General features: G+C 44.3%; 1 protein-coding gene across 3 annotated transcripts in view; it reads right to left on the bottom strand.

The window, feature by feature from the left end:
• The window catches only part of lef1 (lymphoid enhancer-binding factor 1), a 47,315-nt gene extending 25,611 nt beyond the window's left edge, over positions 1-21,704 (bottom strand). For all 3 annotated transcript variants that reach the window (XM_083765648.1, XM_083765649.1, XM_083765650.1), the window contains exons 1-3: positions 20,713-21,704; positions 19,004-19,064; positions 17,117-17,244 (exon numbers count right to left, since the gene is read on the bottom strand). In XM_083765648.1, coding sequence (XP_083621774.1) covers positions 17,117-17,244; positions 19,004-19,064; positions 20,713-20,916 — 393 coding nt within the window. In that variant the 5' untranslated portion in view covers positions 20,917-21,704. The remainder of the gene's footprint in view (positions 1-17,116; positions 17,245-19,003; positions 19,065-20,712) is intronic.
• Between the last annotated feature and the right edge of the window lie 925 nt (positions 21,705-22,629).

Here is a 22,629-nt window from a genome sequence, read left to right as displayed (position 1 = left end):
TAACTATTGAAAAATAGCAGATCTACAAGCTCATATCGCGCCACCGAGTGGCGCGATACGAGCTTGTAGGTCTGCTATTTTTGAAAAATCGAAGACACTTTTAGATTCTGATCTCAGGTCAGAATGGATTAATAATGAAACTGTCAGGATGTAATAGACATTTCTAGAATCTGATCTCAGGTCAGAATGGGTTAAAAGCTCAACCGCAAGCAAGGACATTTTTGGAGCGCTCTCTTATTTTTCTTCCTGTAAAAATCAAAATGTGATCTCTCTCCAAGTGCTATTTATATCCAGCCTCGCCACTGCTACATTAACCCATTCTGACCGGGCACCCATTTTGCTGTCGGCATCATGTCATGCTTTAGCTATTTAAAAATAGCAGATCTACAAGCTCATATCGCGCCACCGAGTGGCGCGATACGAGCTTGTAGGTCTGCTATTTTTTGAAAAATCGAAGAGCGACTGACATTTTTTTAGAATCTGATCTCAGGTCAGAATGGGTTCATCAGACCCAGTGTGTGTGTCCGGCGGAAACCTCGTATGAATCTGATCTCAGGTCAGAATGGGTTAACAACAACACTGCCACGGTTTATCATTAGAACCCGGCGTTCGCTATAGTGCTGAGTAGCTACTATTCATGGCCAGGCGCTACATTCATGCCAAACAGCCACATCCACTGCAACAACACATGGAGGGAGGACGACGTGCTCAAATGAAAAACGCAGAGAACGCAAGCTAGAAAAGCTTAAAAAGTGGCCAGACACACAATAATAGAAGTAGAGAGAGAGAGGATGGGGACGCAGATGGGGAGACACACAGTCACACACACACACACGCACCAAAAGCTTTTTGCAAGAAGCTTCCCAGACCACCGAACAAGAAGAGGATTTGCCTGCTACACCTAGATAGTGCCCAAGCCCCCCCCAACAACTCTCTTCGTCTCTACCTCCCTCCTCAGGTATTCTGGACCATGAATGGCTGTCGGTTTGGATTTGGGAGATCAGCACCGAGGGGATAAAATGGAGGCTGACGGGTATCTTTGTGCCTCTGTACCTGCCGAGACGAGAAGCTAGAGACGGCACTCTTCTCGTAAAGCTAGCTGTCGAGATGGCTCCGATGTTAATGTTACACATTATATCAAAGAGAAGGTGTGAATGTTAGCGTGGCCAAACCATGGCCAAAGCGGTTGAATGTCAGATTCTGTTTTAGCTGCAGAAGGCAGATGATAAGGAGGAGGTGAAGAGGTGATGATGTGCTTATGGGTAATCATTTCATTATTGTATGTATTGTTTTTTCAAATTGCAAACGTGTTGAGGGGAAATATGCATAGAGGGTGATTTGAATTCAGAGCTGCCTCTGCCTGAGCAGTAGAGTACATTGACCTAGTTTTCTCTACTGCACAAACACAGGCACACAAATGCTAGAGAGACAGCAATTCTGGTAATTTAGTGAGCATGTAACATTGATAGCTTGGTGCCTGCTAATATATTCCACTTCAATCAGACAATGGCACTCAAGGCTTATTAATTGAATAACTAACTTGTGCTCTCTTAGGGAAGAACAGTTCATCACGATTATTTTAACCAAAGAACTGACCACAGAAAGAGGCCATTTTGCCCCAGGTGTCATGACACCTGTGTCCTTACCTTAGTCTGAACTCCTGGTCCTTTCAAGTCTCATGACCCATGCACTTTTCGCCCTCTGCTTTTGAAAATGAATACACAACTTGTAACTTGTGATATTGTGTTAAATTATGAATGAAATTAATTTGGTAGTCAATCTGACATGACAAAGCATTGTTTTTATATTGTTTTATTTATAACAATGTTATTTAATGTTGCAGTGGGGAGAGAAAATGTGATGAGGCAAGCCTTAAGTGGGATTCCAATTAAGTCTCTGCCATCAGGGTGCCCTATATTTATTTTATTTTATTTACTATCCACCAAATAGTAAACAGCAGAGCACACAGGGGTGTTTTCCATGTTGCTACTAAATATTATTAACCCTGCAAGAAACACTGCAAGAAACAAACAAAAGGTAAGAAGCCTTTGTGATCTCGGATCTATTACAACCCTTTTTGTCTCTTTCACATTCGTGGACAATACAAACAATGCTTAGTGGTGCAGTGTCTGAGTGTGACTCTGCGTTTTAAGGGATTAAACCCTAAAAGACACCCAACAACTGCCTTTCAGGCTGGAATTAGCAATTTAAATGACACATTTTTTTATTTGTGTGTGTGTGTGTGTGTGTGTGTGTGTGTGAGGGTGTGTGTGTGTGTGTGTGTGTGTGTGTGTGTGTGTGTGTGTGCGTGTGTGCATCACAGTGCATGTGTGCGCGCGCAGATGCTCACTCAGACACAAACACAGTACCCCTTCCGATCTCAATGAAAACACAAAGCTATTGAAATCATAATCCCCCTCTCAACAACTGGCCATTCTCTGTCCCTGTACAAGAACGTTAGGGAACACTTCAGGAGCCTCTCCAAATGGACACAACAAGACCTCACCCCTTGTGTGTCTTGGCTTTTGTGGGACTTTAATACAAAATAAATCTCACACACTCACGCACGCACGCACGCACGGGTGCACGCACGCACACACACACACACACACACACACACACACACACAAAAGCCTGTGTAAAACATGGGGACAGGCAGGGTGGTGTCTGATTAGCCCTCAGCACAGAAATAGTAATAGTCCAAATTCTAAACCACAAAAGAATTAAGTCCTGAGACATACAGCTTGGTCCGCATCATAAGACTCACTGATGCACCTGATGCTATACTTGAGAAAAGCCAAATGTGAAATGAACAAAAAGATCATTTGTAATGAACATGCCGGGATAGTAATTCAATTCCATTTCCCTAGGGCTCTTCAAACAGATAGACTGCTGTCACCTTTGAACATAATAAAAGGAAGAGGGGGCATCACCTCAAATAGAGCAGAAAATAGACGCATTCATCACATCACAGTATACTGTGCACTGTCCTCGCATTGATAGACAGAACAAAGATGCTTCCTTTTCAGAAGTTATACCTGATGTACGGTATTCTGAAAGCTGCATAGAAAATAACCCATTCTGACCGGGCACCCATTTTGGTGTCAGCATCATGTTATGCTTTAGCTATTTAAAAATAGCAGATCTACAAGCTCATATCGCGCCACCGAGTGGCGCGATACGAGCTTGTAGGTCTGCTATTTTTGAAAAAAATCGAAGAACGACTGACATTTTTAGAATCTGATCTCAGGTCAGAATGGGTTCGTCAGACCAGCGTGTGTCCAGTGGAAACCTCATATGAATCTGATCTCAGGTCAGAATGGGATAAGCGCAATGACAAACTAATCAGTGAGTAAGTAGGTCAGACGGGCATATTGTCGGTACCAGCCGAGAATGCGGGAGTCTATCCCTGTTTCAATGCGCTAGATCCCCTGGGAGATGGATTGCTGAGATGAAGCACAACAGCTACCATCCCACCCCAAGCCGTGCAACTCATGCGCCGAGTTGGCGCCCGGGATCAAACCCATGACCTTAACCCATTCTGACCTGAGATCAGATTCATACGAGGTTTCCACTGGACACACACTGGTCTGATTAACCAATTCTGACCTGAGATCAGATTCTAAAAATGTCAGTCGCTCTTCGATTTTTCAAAAATAGCAGACCTACAAGCTCGTATCGCGCCACTCGGTGGCGCGATATGAGCTTGTAGATCTGCTATTTTTAAATAGCTAAAGCATAACATGATGCTGACACCAAAATGGGTGCCCGGTCAGAATGACCTTATAGACCAAAGGCGAGAGTTCTACCGACTGAGCTACCCGGACACTAATCAAACTAAACTAAATCAGCCATTTCAACACGTCTTTTTAAGTTTAAAGTCAAAAGGCAGTCCCGTTAGGACTCAGTCAGAGCAAAGTGAATACTACATAGGCACAAGACTAGCCCACATAAGAGGTTGCTGCCTGGTTTGAAACTTAAGAGACCTTCATCAGGGTACAAATCTTTATCCTGATGAAGGTCCAAGGTCCGATATATATTGATCATTAAAAAAGTACTAGAACAGTGCTTGGTAGGTAAACATCATTGTGATATCAGAACAGGCCAGTTCCATATATGTAGATCTAGGGGTGATCAGTGCCCATTGGGGGGGGGGGTGATCAGGTGTGTACAATTGGCTAATAAAGCACGAGGTTGCGCATCATGGTGATGTCAGAACATCATTGTGATGTCAGAACAGGCCAGCTCCATATATGGAGATCTAGAGGTGATCTGGATTTGGGCCCTATCTGGAGCCTGGGCAGAGGCTTTCGTGCTGGGTCTGGACAATCAGCAATCTGACGGACTCCAGGCACTGCACTCCCTGTGGTGGTGTGGAACGCATGTGTCTGAATTTGAAGTCGGTTCGGCGAACGGTTCTCGAGTTACGTGGATTACAGACGCACAGAGACATGGCGCATTCATAGATACTAGAACGGTGCCCATTGAGCGCCACTCAAAAGTATTTCAAATATGACTTATTTAACCCATTCTGAACGGGCACCCATTTTGGTGTTGGCATCATGTTATGCTTTAGCTATTGAAAAATAGCAGATCTACAAGCTCATATCGCGCCACCGAGTGGCGCGATACGAGCTTGTAGGTCTGCTATTTTTGAAAAATCGAAGAGCGACTGACATTTTTAGAATCTGATCTCAGGTCAGAATGGGTTCATCAGACCAGTGTGTGTCCGGCGGAAACCTCGTATGAATCTGATTAAAAAATCTGATTAAAAAAAAATAATAGCAGACCTACAAGCTCGTATCGCGCCACTCGGTGGCGCGATATGAGCTTGTAGATCTGCTATTTTTCAATAGCTAAAGCACGACATGATGCCAACACCAAAATGGGTGCCCGGTCAGAATGGGTTAATGATATCAAAACCGATCGCATCGCTCCACAGGCTAGGAGCGTGGGAAGTCATCGAAAATGCCCCCCCCCCCCCCCCGTTTAGCTGACGAGACCGAAAATCTTAAATAAAACGTAAATAACTCGCGATCTAAATCATCCCGTCTAATTCAGAAAGTAAGTCTAAGAAAGTATCATGTGTTAGACGGCCCCCCCCCCGCTGTCCAGTAGCTAGTAGCAGTATATTTAATCATACCTCCTGTAGTTGTCGATTGCCGTTAGAGTGTTTTGGCTACATTTAGCTGCTGCTACACCCACATCCGGGATAACATCCGGTCCGTCGGTAAAAGTGCTATATAAATCGCTGGGCACATTTATTTAATGGATTAAATAACCCCGGGCAATTAAGGTGTTAAGTATTACGTTGTTTTTATTAGCATGTGCATTCCATACATTCCATAGGGCTAGACCATATGACATCACTTGCGACATGAGCAGTTCCTATTGAGTGAAAGATTCTCTATTTGTTGTGTCCATTTGGAGAGGCTCCTGAAGTGTTCCCTAACGTCTATTTATGAAAGAAATAAAATATTGTGTGGGAAGTATAAGTATATAATGTAGTACATTATAGTCTTATTACTATTAGCCAGGGATCCTTTTAACGTTTGGACTTTCCTATTCAGACACATGCCAAACATTGACAATGGTGAACACGCATGTTTCCATAATTGCTCTTCATTTGGAAGGGAATATACATTATGGCGATCAGGTGCATGTACGACGTGCAGTGTGTGGGACAGAGAGGGGAAGGGCAGCCACTTCCACTTCAGTACCTTTCATCTGGAAAGATAGGGGGGTGAGTTCAGTATGGAGGCGGGAGGTGGATTGATTTTGATATTCTGAGCCCATGTTTGATGACGGGCGACTCAAAGTGATGGACAACTCTGTGATGTTGCTCCCTCAGAGGACATAAAAGCTTCACTCAGGGATCCCCTCCACAGTAAGCCCCTCCCAATAGCAGTCTCGTGCGTTGTGACCTTTCTCCTGTGAATTCTGACCTCTGCCCTTTGAATTTGAGACAAACATGCAATAAAGCTGCCGTTACATTTAAAGAGCCGTCCCCCTTTCTCCTATACAAACTCTAGATGTGAAACTACCACCACATCAGACAGACGATGACATCAACAAATCCAACCCCAAGAATGTACGTATATCTGATTTCCTTAATGTGTGTAACCCTTGGGGTGAAAGGAGGGGTGGTGAATAGCGGTGCCTTCCATCACCATTGGACTAGCCTCCGATGATCAAAGACGGTACGGAGTGCAGAGGAGCGCAAAGCGAGCGTCGTGAGATGAACAAACACATTCTTGCTGGATCTCTTCATGGGTTTCATCATCCCTCGCCAAGTTAACTACTGACTGACGATACTTCAACACAGTGCTGTGACACCAGTGCAACGAAGAGCACAACAGACCAGAGTCACCAGAGTCGGACCGAGATATACCATATCCTTCCCATGCATCTGAGCCAAGAATGGGATCAATGCGCCACGTAATAGCCCTTGTCGAGGAGGAAACAAACAGACTAGATAGAATTTGTCAACAAACCAGCAACCATCACAATGTGGTGCGCTAACTAGGACCATTTGCAAGGACCAGACACCGACAACATCAACAACAACAACAGCAGCAGCAGCAGGAGCAGCGTTGGGGGAGCTTCCCCTGTTCTCCCCTCTGTGACTTGGGGCCACTCAGTGCTTCTGCAGCCATAGCCAAATTAAGCGCCTGGGGCATCAAGCCTTGGCCGAGCTTGCATTTCGGGGGCCCCGTTGAGAAAGGCGTGAGGGATAGAGATATGGCACTGGTAGAGGGGGTGGGGGGAGTCGGGAGAGGACGGGGGGGGGGGGGACACACGGTGGGGGTGAAAACACACAACACACGCTTCAACACAAATGGAAGCTGGCTCGTTAGCGCGCTAGCTATAGCGAGCTCCATGGAGATTAACATGCTGCTCGCCATTCTCGTCATAAATATGGTTACATCTGCAAGTGTAATCACTCCATTGTGCTCCGATTTTCTGCTCGGCTGGACGGCAGCATGGCAGGCCTGCTTTTCAACACCTTCTCTCTCTCCCCTCCTCCCTTCCTGTGTCTCTGTTACTGTCAATTCTCTTTAGTCTCTTTTGGTCAGCCACCCCCTCTCTCTCTCTCTCTGCGTCTCTCTCTCTCTCTCTCTCTGGCCACTACTTTGGCTGCCTAGACCCTGGTGTGTGTGTCTCATAGATTACAGAGCTCCGGTCGCTCAGGTAGCAATGAGGACTCACTAATCTGGCCGGGGGTTTGAATTACACATAATTGCCTTGGCACTGTGATTGATTTCAGCCCTAGAAAGGAGAAGGAAAAGACTCCTCGCGTCATGCAACCCCCACAACCCCACATACACCCCCCCGCCACCCCCATCCCTTCCTCCTTGCCCCCTCTCTCTTCACCAGCACTCCAGCGAGCAGCGGCCAAGACTCTCCCTCTCTCTCTCTCTCGCTCTCTCTCCATCTAGTAGGAGGCAAAAGGAGGCTTTGAAGAGATCAAAGCCAAGGCCGGGAGCAGTTGCGCGCCCTGGGAATACGGGAGAGAGAGAGAGAGGGGGGGGAGAGAGAGAGGCGTTCTTCTCCTCAGACCTATTTTCCAGCGTCATGTCGGATTGCAGCTGTATTGCATTTTGCCAGTTTTACTTAATGCTCTGGGTTTTGACTTTGACATCAGTGATCCCCCCCCCACCCCCCTCGGTTCCTTCAATAACAAGAGGGAGAAAAGAAAGAGAAAGAGGAAGGCGGAAAGAGAGGGGGGGGGGGGGGGGGGGGTGAACGAGAGAGTGAAAAAAGAAAAAAAAAAGATCTACAGGCTGATTTTTATTTTCACAACTCCATAATTGGCCAGTTCAAAGGAGAGCGGTGGTGGGGAGGGGGGGGGGGGCAGCATTTGTTTTCAATTCCGCGGCTGATATGAAAGGAGCGACAAACTTTTTATGGGTTTCCCAAAAAATTAAAGACAGGCTTTTTTTTTTTTTCGCATTCAAAAAGAACGGGGTGTTTTTTATGGCTGAGACCACACAAAATGAATTGATAGCAAAACCCCGCCTCCCTATCCGCCCACAGACGGCTTAGCAGACTGCTGTGTGTATACGTGTGCACATGACCGTGCGTGTCATGTGCGCGCACGCACGCACGTGTGTGATGCCCAGTCAATGTATGCGTTACAGATTGTTAAAGGAGTGAACAGTTAGATGCTTAGCTGCAGAAAGGCACAGAAGTAGAAACGCACAATGAGGGAAAAGTGCAACAGAGCCCACTTCCATCTATTCATTTAACCCATTCTGACCTGAGATCAGATTCATACGAGGTTTCCGCCGGACACACACACTGGTCTGATGAACCCATTCTGACCTGAGATCAGATTCTAAAAAATGTCAGTCGTTCTTCGATTTTTCAAAAAATAGCAGACCTACAAGCTCGTATCGCGCCACTCGGTGGCGCGATATGAGCTTGTAGATCTGCTATTTTTCAATAGCTAAAGCACAACATGATGCTAACACCAAAATGGGTGCCCGTTCAGAATGGGTTAACCGCTCGGCTAATAACGCCTGGTGGCGAGGAGGCAGCCCTTTGTACTGCAGCTATGCGGGCCCTATACCAACCTTCTGCACTATAGGGACCATTAATATTTCAGCGCTGTCAGATACACATAGCATGTTTGAGCCTCTTTAGCACTCTCTCACACACCCACAGCAGCATGCACAGAAATAATGAGCTTCTGAAAAATATGAAGAAAGACATTTCAGAGAGACAGAGCAAGAGAAAGAAAGGAGAGAGAGAGAGAGAGAGAGAGAGAGAGAGAATACTGACCAACTTCATACAACAGAGCTGCTATTGATCATCACAGGCTGTTCGTCCAGTAGAAGGACAAAGTCAGGGCTGTTTCAGCCTGCCTCTCTCTGAAGTTTGGACACACAGCCAGCAGGATTAACACCCATGTATCACCCCTGTGGTCCTATTGTTCCCCCTTTTACTGAGGTTTACTGCCTGGAACACTGCTGGATTCTGTATAGAATGACCTACTGGCTGACAGAAAGGCATTCAATGAGTCCATTCTATTTTCTTTTTCCTTTAAAAAAAAAAAGGGGGATAAAAAAGTAAGAAAAAATGTACTTTTATGACCCGGTAGTGGGAACAGCGAGGTACTGTGATCGGCTTTCAGCGGACTAGAATCAAGATTCAATTAAGCCTTTTGAAGAGTTAATGAGATAAATTAAGAGAAGATTACTTTCTGCAAAGCACACTGTAGCATGATCGATCATATTTGCAAACGACTAAAAAAAGTTTTGCCTTCAAAACGGCTTTAGATATCTCATCCAAAGCCTTCATTTCATATTTACAATAATATGGTGAGAGAATGAAATGAAGAGTGCTTTCCTCGGACGCCGTGATCCAAACAGGGCCTTATCGGTGCATGGCGTTGTAAGAGTTGGGCTCTCTTTCTCTTTCTCCAAGCTCCCACAGAGAGGCTTCAATGGAAGCCATGCTGAGAGAGAGTCAGAAGTTTTCACCCACACGATCCCCTCTGAGGACACGTAGCCACAACAACAAGGGAGTTTGTCGACAACTGCGCGACAGGGGAGACAAAATAAAACCGCGCACACACACGCATGCACTGTTGCTGTTGCCACTCCTCCAGCCTGGGCACAGACTCCCTCCGCAGCCTCACTCCTTAACCCATTCTGACCTGAGATCAGATTCACACGAGGTTTCCACTGGACACACACTGGTCTGATGAACCCATTCTGACCTGAGATCAGATTCTAAAAATGTCAGTCGCTCTTCGATTTTTCAAAAAATAGCAGACCTACAAGCTCGTATCGCGCCACTCGGTGGCGCGATATGAGCTTGTAGATCTGCTATTTTTCAATAGCTAAAGCATAACATGATGCTAACACCAAAATGCCCGTTCAGAATGGGTTAATGGGAAGCCCACACCCACACCACTAAAACAAAAGCACAGGGAGCTAACCGTGTGTTCAGAGTATATAATGTAGCGGTTCACACATGCCTCATCCTGGCCTTGGAATGAGTCCTACCAGAGCCTTCTCTTCTGTGCATCGCCTAGAATGTCGCACAGCATTCCTACTAATAATCACTCAAATAATAAAGATAGAGAGGGCCATGGCCTGTCCCCCTAAACCCCCACCCATATATATATAAAAAAAAAAAAAAAGATGCCAAGGGACAACCTCGGCGCAGCCCTCAGCTCGACCTCTAGAGATCAGCAGCAGGCAGGGTGGTGAGGAGTGAAGGCCCGTCAGCAGGTGCTGTGGTCTGGGGTACGACAGCCTGGCTGGCTCCATGGAAGACAGCCCCTCTGATTAAAAAGGGTCATTGCACTCACAATGAACAAAAACGCCATGTTTCTCCAGCCTACAATGGCGTTTGTTATAAGATATTTGGTTTCTGTGCTCCGCTTTGAACGGAGTGCTGCTCGATTTTGAGTGAATGTATAACACATCCATAAAACAACATGTTTTACGTAGTATCTCTCAATGTATTATTGCCACCCCATCTTCATTTCATCAAGTTGTATTCCATACTGCAAAATGCAAGCCAGCTGCAATCCTGGCAAGACATGAAGCTGGATTCATGTGGCAGGACAAATTCTAATTATTAACCATCACCTTAATTTGGTATAAAGTGTTATATAGTACATACGTGCATAATACATAGGCCTACTGTATGTTCAGAATTATTTTGTGCAATATGCCAATTTAACCCATTCTGACCTGAGATCAGATTCTAAAAATGTCTATTACATCCTGACAGTTATATTATTAACCCATTCTGACCTGAGATCAGATTCTAAAAGTGTCTTCGATTTTTCAAAAATAGCAGACCTACAAGCTCGTATCGCGCCACTCGGTGGCGCGATATGAGCTTGTAGATCTGCTATTTTTCAATAGCTAAAGCATAACATGATGCCGACACCAAAATGGGTGCCCGGTCAGAATGGGTTAAAGGACCACTTCACCCATTTTCAGCCCATCATATAATATATAATGTATATAGTTCATATAATTTGTCCTCATTAATGCTCATTAGAAGATGGTAGCATTTCTGTAATTTTGGTCTGTGTCTCACGAGGCATGTGGACAGTTCACAAACCTGCCAGTGACATCATCGGTAGGCAGGATTGTACATTTCAGACAGGATTTCGAACTTAAACAAACAAATCAATCAATGTATTAATGCAAGAACACTGGCTTCTATTTCAGCATGCTAACTTTCCAGGAAGGGAAAGGCTATAGTTTCTATTATTATCTCCATTGATGATGTAATTGGTGAACAGAAATTGAGTATTAGTAAAGACCAATCATATGAACATAAGGTTGGAAATGGGTGAAGGGCTCCTTTAAGCATTGTCCAAATCAGGGACAGGTTCTTTTGGTGAGTTTAGTGATAAAGAGAACATCAAAAGTTATATTCTTCATTCACTGTGAAGGCATGAACAACAATTCTCCAATAATTGAGGGAAGCCACAGGGCATACCGTCAGGCATTACATTCCTTTAACCCATTCTGACCTGAGATCAGATTCATACGAGGTTTCCGCCGGACACACACTGGTCTGATGAACCCATTCTGACCTGAGATCAGATTCTAAAAATGTCAGTCGATTTTTCATAAATAGCAGACCTACAAGCTCGTATCGCGCCACTCGGTGGCGCGATATGAGCTTGTAGATCTGCTATTTTTAAATAGCTAAAGCATAACATGATGCCGACACCAAAATGGGTGCCAAGTGAAAACACTGAGACAGAGCTTCATCAAACACACAACACGTGTGCACACGCACACACACAGTCACACACACACGCACAGACACAGGCACAGGCACAGGCACAGGCACAGGCACAGACACAGACACAGACACAGACACAGACACAGACACACACACACACACACACACACAAACACACACACACACAGTAGCGCAAAAACTAACTGAAACAGTCCCATCCCAGAATCATACGCCTCTATCGGTCTCCTTATTTTCCGTGTTCTTATCTTACACAGAAACAAGCTGGTCTTTTTCAGCGTAGGCAGGGTTGTGAATCATTGGGCCAAGCTCCATTTAGACAGATGAAAGACATTGATAAGGCGATTGCAACCACATGGAATCATTAGTGCAGAGCATATGGAGTAAATGTGTCAACCAGCATCACTGTACGTTACAATAAAAGGACTAAAGAAGCCAGCTTGGTGTTAATGGCATTGTTTATAAAAGCATTGAGGCCCGGCGGTGCTTCAAAGGGACCCCAAGGATGCACAACTGTTCCTTCTGTGTGTGTGTGGGGTCCCTCACGCCTCCCTCATACTCACATATGCACACGCGGTCACGCGCTTTGCCTGTTTGTCAGACCTGCTGTTTGTCAGAACCTGCGCAGCAGATGACAGTTTGATTCTGTGATAGGCGTACTGCTTGCTTGACTGAGGGAAAATAATGGTGGTTTGTGGCTGGAGAGTGATAAAATAAGGTCATTGCTCCAATTTTCCAGATGTGGCCCTAAAACACTATACTATGGAAAGGAAATAAGCAATATTTTTCTTTCAAAAGCAAAATGCATATATACGGTCTCTAACTAAAATGATGGTTGTATGGAGTCAGGCCAGCTGTTCTGAGAGCAAAATGACACATGCAATCACGTGTTTCAGTCAGCATGGTCCTCATGTTGCCACCTAGAACACCATGGTGGGGAACAGAGGTCTGCTGGGAAATAGTGTAACTTTGACTGAAGGTAGTAAAGGGGCTAAGAAGGGCATGAGTTTAAGGACAACACACTCTCTGAGGAAGATGGGGGTGTGGGGTAACGGGGGACACGGGAGCAGTCCCTGGCAAATCCTGTTAGGTAAGCCCGGGTTAGTGATTCCACGCTGCGAAGACGCCGGCTAGCTAGATCCGTCACGTTCCCGCTACATCAAAGGAAGAGTACTATGTCCTCCCCCCCACACCCCCAGGGTCTCTCATGCCATGAGGAACTGCTACTGAAGGCCCGAAGGGAGAAATGGGACCAGAAGAGGGGGGGGGGGGGGGGGGGCACTAAAACAATTTTCTTCATCTCTATATTGTTGTCCATCAACTCAGCAGTCTTCCATGTGCCTCTCAAAGAGACTGCAATGCCGTCCTCCTTCGCCGTACTTACAGAACAATAGTGATCTTGACACAGAAAGTATGAATCAGGTCGACGTAATGGCAGCCATGGACCGTAACAAACAATAAAGACACGGACTGGAAGAAAGACTTTAGAAGAAATACATTTTCTCTGTTATCGTTGTTGTTACTACACAATACTACCCTTTATTCAAACTGTTGGCTTTGGCTGACTGTATATGCACGGTTGCAGTGGTTTCAGGTCAAACATACCTGTATAGTTAAATGTTTAGTGAGGTGATGTTTTTAATAGCTTGAGGTTTGCAAGACCAACTTGATTTTGGAGACTATAATGAAGTACTTCAAAAAAAGCTACATAAAGCCAAACCCACAGTCCTTTCAGCCATTACCTTCTGCTCCCACAGAATACCAGAACATATATAGTGTCTACAAAGTAATTATGTTCTCCAGATCAAACTGCTAGGACCATAATATCCAAATGTGCGATGATTTCAGTGCCCAGTGTGTGTCCATTTTTAAGTCTTATTAAATCAACACCGAAGATTTTACTTCATGGGCCATCTTCACAAAGTCTGAGGCCTTTCGGAGGAGTTTTGTATTCCCCAGCCAGCCCCTAAGGCTCCGACAGGAGGAAATATGAGCCATCACACACGGACAAGTCCCTTTAAATAATCCAATATGCCACTGCAAATCCTCACATGCCCCCACTGTGGTACTGGGTACACACACACACGCACGCACGCATGCACGCACGCACGCACGCACGCACGCATGCACGCACGCACACGCGCACACGCACACACACACACACACACACACACACGACACACACACACACACACACACACACACACGGGCCTTGCCCAAAACAGATGAAAAAGAGACAGTTAGAACAACAAGGTTAATCCACACCGAACAAGTACCATAATCTCTTCAATTTCCAATTGGTTAAATGGGCGCCAGTCCTGAATGGCAAGCGAAGCCAGAGCTCCTTTCATGTGGTTACTTTATGTGAAGAAACCGCAGCAGTCGGGGACGGAATACCGTTAACTCTCTCAACTGCTCACAATTAACTACAGCTCTCCTTTTGTGTGTAATGGACGACTCGCTGGGATAGCATAAAGATTCTCCAGTCTCTCTGAAACATAAAAATGAAATATGGAAGCACCTCCAAGTTGAGAACACATAATATTCTGTATCATGCACACACGCGCGCACACGCGTGCGCGCACACACACACACACACACACACACACACGCCACACGCACACAATGATGAATAATTATTGTGCAGCATATGTTTATCTTATACATGATCTTTGTGCCGAATGCACAGATGTTGTCACTGCGGCTCTAACACAGTAAAATTCTCAGGTGTTAATTTAACTCTGGGAGTGTAGGAATGGATCATAAGGGACCCAAATGAACACTTACATCTGGGGTCCGTGCCCTAAATGTGAAATGTTGGGCTATACAAAGGGGCCTTTTCTTCAAACCAACACTTCTGAGACCACCTTAAAAAAGAAGAAAAAAAAATCTGCTGACAATCAGCAACTCCCCGACAGCACCATCGCCATCATGACTGGGCGGACAGTGTGGAGGAATGTCATGGTCAATGGAAATCAATCTAAACTGCTGGGGTTGGGGTTGGGAGTGGGAGGTTTGCAGGGGATGGGGGGGGGGGGGGGGGGGGGGCGGGTGGAAGAGAATGAAAGAGAAAATGTGCCTTTGATCTCGGGTTGAAAACCGATCCCAGGCCCGCAGATACTGTGGCTGACTGGCTGGCTGGCTGGCTGGGCTGCGGTGGCCAGCGGCAGCAGAGAGAGAAGAACAGAGGAGGAGGAGAGGAGAGAGCAGAGCAATGAGTGAGAGAGTTGGCATGTACTGAGAAAGACCTGAGTGTGGAGAAAGACTGTGTGTGTGTGTGTGTGTGGGGGGGGGGGGGGGGGGGGGGGGGGGGGGGGTACGCGCATGTGTTTGTATGATTCCTCATCTGCCCTGTCTCTCTCTCTCTCTCTTTATTGGTTAAGTGAGAGAAACGTATATAAAATGACTACCGTTTTATTGAAGACAGGGCGAGGGGTGGGGGATGTTGGGTGGGGGGGGGGGGGGGGTGAGGAAAATTGGGGCAAATAAAAAGCAGCCAGAGTGAATGAAATGAAAGTAAGTCTTTAAAGGGTTTTGGCAGGGAGCGAGCGGGCCTGACTTGGCTTGGCCTAATTCATCTGCGTTGAGGGGTAATTTCCTCAACACAGTCAGACGGTCTTCGTATAGGTCTTTCAAAGTTTGTCAGTCGCTATGATAGAATATGTAGTGGAACGTGCCAGACGACAGGCCATTAATGATTAGAATAAGTTACAAGACATTGTATCAACAGTTTCATAAACTGTTAGATTTGTTTGTAAACACGAAATGGTACATCATGAGGTCATCAGCCCAAGTCTAAACCACCCGTGTCCATATACAGTTCCCTCTTCTACAATAACAGCAAAGACGGAGCAAGAGCAATAATTTAACATTATTCATTCATCGATCGAGTTGTAAAATGTACATGATTGAAAATCATATGTGCGCCCCCTCCCGTTTCTAAAAACTTGTTGTAATAATAGTAATTATTAAAGTATTCACAGCAATCAAACTTTGCATTCATCCTGACAAAACCAACTCACACATATAGGAAAACATACACCATCATCTAGGGAATTATCCACAGTCTCCACGCTATCATAGCCTAAGTTGATGAGACTTTACACTGAAGCAGACAGCTGCTAGCATGCCCTACATTTTGTGTCTCGCTGGGGAAAGAGATTGCAAACGGGACACAACACACAGGAAGTAGTAAGGACCCCCCCCCCTCGCAATAGCTCCTGAAATCAATACAGTCACTGAGACATGGAGTAAAACAACACACAGGTTCTTCCAACTCTTTCTGCCCAGGCACAGGCAGATATGAGTGATGTTGCCTTTAAGACCTTAACTCAGCCATGCTGGGCAAATTGGTAGGGCTTACTTGGGCCCATGTAGACATGCATCACTTAAGGTTTTAACAAGATGAGAAATAATATGACTGATGCTAATCTACTGGAAAGTATGGTTGGCATTCAGTTACCAAGAGGCACGTATGGTTGCCAAGGGGACGGAGCACAACAGTGCTCGTGTAGCCTATGTGACCAAGTATTGCACCATTATTGCAACACAACAGTCACACATGAAACTAAAAAGGCCCGAGGATGTATAAGTATGTATATCCTGTATAAATCACGAGGAGAGGTTTGCGTGGCAGAAACACTCATAACATAATCATTATAATGTATATCAGACAAAAGCTAAACCCAAATCACAAAATCCCTCAAAAAAGACCATCACTAAAACATACCTTGAATTGCAACAACAAAACCTATATCCACCTTAGATGAAAACTGAAAACTGCACCAATAAAACCTAGACATTGACAATACAAACCAAAGGTAATGGCTTGACAGAAATATATAAGTTAAATAACTGCCTTGAATAAAATAATCTCAATTAGAACTATAAAGACTCAATACTTGTGGCTTTTGTCGTCAGACACGTTAATCCAGCAACACTATAAATTAATTTTAATACAAAAAATAAATAGAATAATACATTGAATACTCACATGACTACTTTTTATTGCCAATTATGAATCACAAGTGTTTTAATTCCATCACAGGGAAGTCGATATTAGATTTGGCTGATTATTTACGCCGAAAACAGAACCACTGCTAACATAACATGTCCATCTCACTCTCTTGAGCGATCATGACTGCATGTCTGATCAATCGAGCCTTTTTGATGATCCGTTTGGTTTTGGTTCGATTCGACTCGGCTTTGAAATCTGTGTGTTTATCTGTTCATCGTCATGATTTTATGGAGAGTTTCTTATACACTTCATGGTTCATTAAAATATATAGTATACATTGTAAGTGAAAAGCATTGATGTATTTTTATATAATATAAAACTCTTTTATGCATTGCAAAATCAAGAGTTGATACTGACCGTTCTGGGCATGGGCGGCGACAGGGAACCGTTGTTCATATAGGAGTCATTGCTCATGTTGGTCATCATGATGTAACCTGGGTAGCCTGAGTATGGATGGCCTTTATTGTACATGTCCGCGTGCTTCACTGAGAACGGCAGAAGAACAAGACACATGTCAGCTATACAGTATATGTACAACTGCCATTAAACAATACATTAATAGCTAGACTAGATACGTCTGTGTGAATATCTATTGATTGATTGAATACTTTATTAGAGAGAAATAGCACGGGTCAAACATTTGCGCTAAAAGGATAACACAACAAAGTACTGGGGACTTGTTTCCAACTGCATAAATCAATTAACTACATTTGATTTGATAATTTATTTCCATATCAGCGATTATCGCTACCATTTTATCTGCTGTGGTCAGCATGTTACTTTCCCTACCCATACACATATAAAAATAGTTTTTATTCACGCCAACATTAGAACTCGCCTCAATTCTGTCAATTGGAGTTTTAAATAAAGTGTAAAATCTTAATAAATATATACAACAATTCAGAATGAGATATAGGCCTACACATTGTTCAGTTTGTTTTCACATTAATGTGGCCCCCGTAACACGAAGTCCAGCTGTGTGTGTGTGTATGTGTGTGTGTGTGTGTGTGTGTGTGTGTGTGTGTGTGTGTGTGCGCGTGCCACGACAAATGATATCGCTGTCGATCGCTTTGACCCCATGCTCCTGTGTTGCCACAGCCTTTTGTTTGTGCTCTTTTATTCCGGTCTCGGAGAGGAGGGTCGTATTATACACGGAACAATGGAGCCCCTCTGTGCCAATTAGCACCAATTAGACCAACATACAGACTGTGTCAAAACAAGGGAGACGCCCCAACTGTTCCTCTACTGCCTTTGACCCAGGAGAGGAGGAACCTTTTTCATAAAAAGAGGCCCCACAATACATCACAGCCCAAATGCAACACCACGCACTCTCACATCACTGCTTGGTGGCTGGCCGACGCATGCTGGGGTAATAATAAGACAGGGCCAGGGCAGTGGAGTGTGTACTGTGTGTGTAGACAAATGGCAATGTGGACCTAGTAGGAGAGGGCTAGTGTTTGGTTTGCAGGGGGAGGGTTGTTGCCATTCTCAGGATTTGTTAAGGAGGAACAGAGAGGAGGCACATACTCCTTGTCAAGGCTTGCAGCCAACCAGGTGACAATACTGTATATGGGACAGACAAGAGACCAATGAGTTGCGGCAACACTGCATGTGCCTATTTCAGGGTATCATTATACTGTAGGTCAATTTGATAACAACAATAACAAAGACTGGTACCAAATGTCGTTTTAGACTCCCACCCCAAGACTCAATATGATTTATCATTACACAAAAAGTCCACATCAACTATAACGATGCTAATAAATGCAATATTTATTCATTATAAAAGTCCTCTATCATCTTACTCTACAGGTTTTTTGGCCCCCACCATAGGCCACCAGAATATCTCATAAGCAGCCGAAACAGAGAATCAGATAAAAATGATACAAGTGTGTGACTGATCATGTTATTGTTGTCTTTCTCGTGGTGTCCTGTGATGGTATATAGTGGTTAAGAACTCATGTCACAAAAAAACACATCTACTATCCTTAGTTTTGTCAATAACGCATTACATCTGGTTAGTATGGGTCTCCCTTTTGTGCTTTTCCTCTCAAAGTTTCCTACAATCTCTCAGGTGTCCAATCAATAATGGGAGGGAAAAATACTGTGCTAAAAAGGAGAGCATTGCTCACCACGCTCCCTTATCCCCCCCCCCCACCCCCCCTTATTTTCTTAACTGGCAAATTACTGGTGAATTGTTTTAATAAGATATGCTTGTGGGCTGATGAAGAGCGTTTCACTTACCATCATCTGGATGCTCTCTGTGTTTTTCATGATACGAGTCATGGGATATTTGTCTAACTCCCTATGAGGGGAACAGATATAAAACAAATTAATTGATATACAAAATACAGTATATATAAACCCTGCTGCCTAGACCCAATGCTCTATCCGTTCTGCTTGTCACAAAGAAGAAACAAACGAAAGCATGCATTCATGCACACAAACATACTGACAACGTTGCCTGTTGGATGGGTGATGGAGCCGTCTGCAAAGACTCTGCATCAACTCTTGAACCACTTCTTTATGATTTTATGTTCAACAAATTAACTTGTTTTCACTACTATCTCATGTCCACCCTTTTTACCAATGTCCCTGTTTCCACATCCAAAACAAAACACAGGCTCTGGGAAAGAAGGAACTTGTGAAGATAAATTAATCAAATTCAAAATAATTAAATAAAAATGGTCCAAATGGAAGTGTAGCTATACATTTTTGACAATTTTCACTTCCTCAGAATGAAATCAACAGAGGGTTTCCCTGCGTTGCGACAAAATTTGCCTCACTTTAGAGATCACCAGCACATCTATTTCTCAAATGTCTTTCTCGTCTTGAGTTGGAATTGGTTAAGAGGACCTCCTGCATTTGGAGTTCACACCCCTCAGGCTGGCTTCACGCTGGGCCTGGCAACTTCACTGGGTTCCCAATTAACATCCAGCCTCCGTCCCAGGAGCCACCGTGACATTTGTTAGTGTACGTCCAAGGCAAGATGCACTGAAATTCCATTACCCCTCGGAAACAGACAGAAAATATATTTTTTTACTCCAGCTCATAAGTTTGTTCTTTATTTCTGAGCTCCAGCCTTTGAGTGTATTGATTTTATTGGAGGCATGCGCAGAGATGATGAAAAGAAAGAAAGAAATTGGACTCAAAAGATGTGTGGAATTTTACAGTTTGCATTGGCTCAGAGTTTGGAATCAGCATCATTAGTCAACCATGCTGGGTCAGTATGAGTCGTTTAGGAAGCATTTAGGATTCCTAAAAGCAGAATGCAGAACTCTTCATATTTATATGATTTTTTTATGAACGCAACACATACGATCTATCTCAGAGCATTTTATTCATCTTATTAAATCCAAATCTTAATTTCCCTCATTGCTCCATATTCCCAAGGCAACCACAACTATAGGAATTATTTAAATTATGATTAGGCTTATCCAGTATGATTTTTCAACATCATGAATCACTAATAGGCCTAATAATAATAATAATAGGCCTAATGGTGTAAGTAGCCTAAACACATCCAACCAAAATTATTTGAATTCGATTAGACAATTTGCATTGCTGACGTCCTTAGGGCTTTTATACCTAAATGAATCAACATGTTTTAAAAGCAGATTTAGGCCTCATGGCTTTATTACTCACCAGCCTGTGTTTACATCTGATTAGGCCTGTCTATGATACACTGTCTGTTACGCATATCTTACAGGCCCATTTGGTCAAAATGTCCCTGACATAAAAATTGTCTCTCACACACTCACACACACGAATGTCCAGCACAAATAAATGAGGTGAGGTGACTATGGTGTATTTTGCCATTAAAAGTCTTAGATTATACATCTTAATTGCTGGAGGTGCAGTGATGAACCCCGGGTCTGCCTAGCTCAGCCTCTCATCAGTAGGCTACTTAAAACTCCCCTCCCAAAAATAATAGTCTAGCCTATAATACTTACATCATGACTGTTGCTGTTTGGACTTGTCTCCGACTCGTTTACTAAAGACGACTTGATATCGGCCAAGTCGCCCTCCTCCTCGGAATGACTGAGCTCGGCGAAAATCTGTTCTTTCTGCGGGTCTCCCTCGTCTTTGAAGGGGATCATCTCGTCCGTAGCGCAGAGCTCCGGGTCGCCGCCACCGCCGCCCGATAGCTGTGGCATCTTGATTTACTGACGACAACAACCCGCACTGTCCAAACGGAGTGCGACAGCGAACACGTCAAAACAGTTAGAGAAATCCCCCGACAACACTGGAAAACGTCCTCCAAGCAAGCCAAGCAGGCTGCCTCAGCAACACCTCTCAGTTGAAGCGTGGCGTGCAGAGGAGGAGAGGAGAGCGGCGTGCAAACACACGCTGCTGGTTGTTTTTGTTGGCCAAAAAGCAACAGGAGTCTCTCGCAAGTAGCCTAGAGGCAGTGAAATGTCAAAGAAGTGAACCTAAAACAGGACCAAAAACCGGAGATGCTGTCGTTTAGGAAGAGTTGTTGTTGGCCTGATTGCACGCTTCAAACAGCGGCACTTTAGAGAAATAAACACAGTCAAAATCACATCAGTTCGTTTTCACGTGACTATGATGAGAGAACGCTCCAGTGGGTGAAAGATAAAGTATTTGAAGAAAGGTGAGACGTGCGTATTTCCTCGTGCCAGTGGTCCTCTTGGATTTAATGTCCTTGAGTAAAGTACGGGGTTTAAAGAAGAAGAAAAAAAAGTCAAAAAACAACGTCTGGGTTTAAAGAAGGTAGGCTAAAACTGTGATGGGAAATGTCACACAGCCACAGCACAGCTAAGTAGTATAACACCGCTACCTACCACGTAAACAACAGGCTACGCATTGATCTGTTAATAGGCCTGCACGTAAAATACATCCTCGGATTGAAAGAAGCCGAATCAAAAGAAGTCATAAAACCAAAGAATGACGAGGATAGAACACCGACTTCCGAACTGGAGCTCTGCTCCAAGAAAGTAATGTAACGGTGTGTGTGTGTTGGTAATGTAGCTCTGCCCTCTCTCTCTCGCTCTCTCTCTCTCTCCCTATCAGTTTCTCTCTCTCTCTCTCTCTCTCTCTCTCTCTCTCTCTCTCTCTCTCTCTCTCTCTCTCTCTCTTCCTATCAGTTCCCCCCTCTCTCTCTCTTCCTATCAGCCCCCCCCCCCCCTCTCTCTCTCTTCCTATCACCCCCCCCCCTCTCTCTCTCTCTCTCTCTCTCTCTCTCTCTCTCTCTCTCTGTGACTGTGGATGGGATGGGAGAGAGATGAAAGGGATCCAAACTCTGATTGACACTACACCGATTGACACTCCTGAGAGAGACTGCAGATTTATACATCGCTCACAGTAGACGGGGAGAAGGGGTTGAAGGAGACGCACACACTGCGTGATGTAAAAACAATATTAGGAAAAGACAGAAGTTAATTCGGTGGAATTTAATATAGATTCGCTTGACGATTTTTTTATTGACAGAGAAAAAAAGGACGCATTGGCACGGAAAAAGGCTCACCGCACATATAGGCTAGTGGCACAAAACTGTCAAAATTAATACCTACTCTATTTATTTGCATTGCCAACATATGAGCTAATTATGGGCCTATAAAAACCATGCATCAATATTGCTTGGATGGAGATTGTGTGTGTGTGTGTGTGTGTGTGTGTGTGGGGGGGGGGGGTCTGTTGGCTGCTGCAGTGCTGTCCTAATTAGCCACATCAGTATTGAAATTAAGCCAATGTTTTCCCGTCTATCTATATTTCCTATCATGAAACGAAATGTGAGAATATTTTTATTTTTATTTGACCAATAACCATATTTTTTAATTTTAAGTAGGGTAAATTAAGTACTAACGCAAGCATCAAATCCATCACCAGAATGCATATGAAACGAAATC

This window comes from Protomyctophum parallelum (assembly GCF_964188405.1).
Source record: "Protomyctophum parallelum genome assembly, chromosome: 5".
NCBI lineage: Eukaryota > Metazoa > Chordata > Actinopteri > Myctophiformes > Myctophidae > Protomyctophum > Protomyctophum parallelum.
Note: the sequence above shows the minus strand (reverse complement) of the source record. Positions and strands in the feature narration are given on the sequence as shown.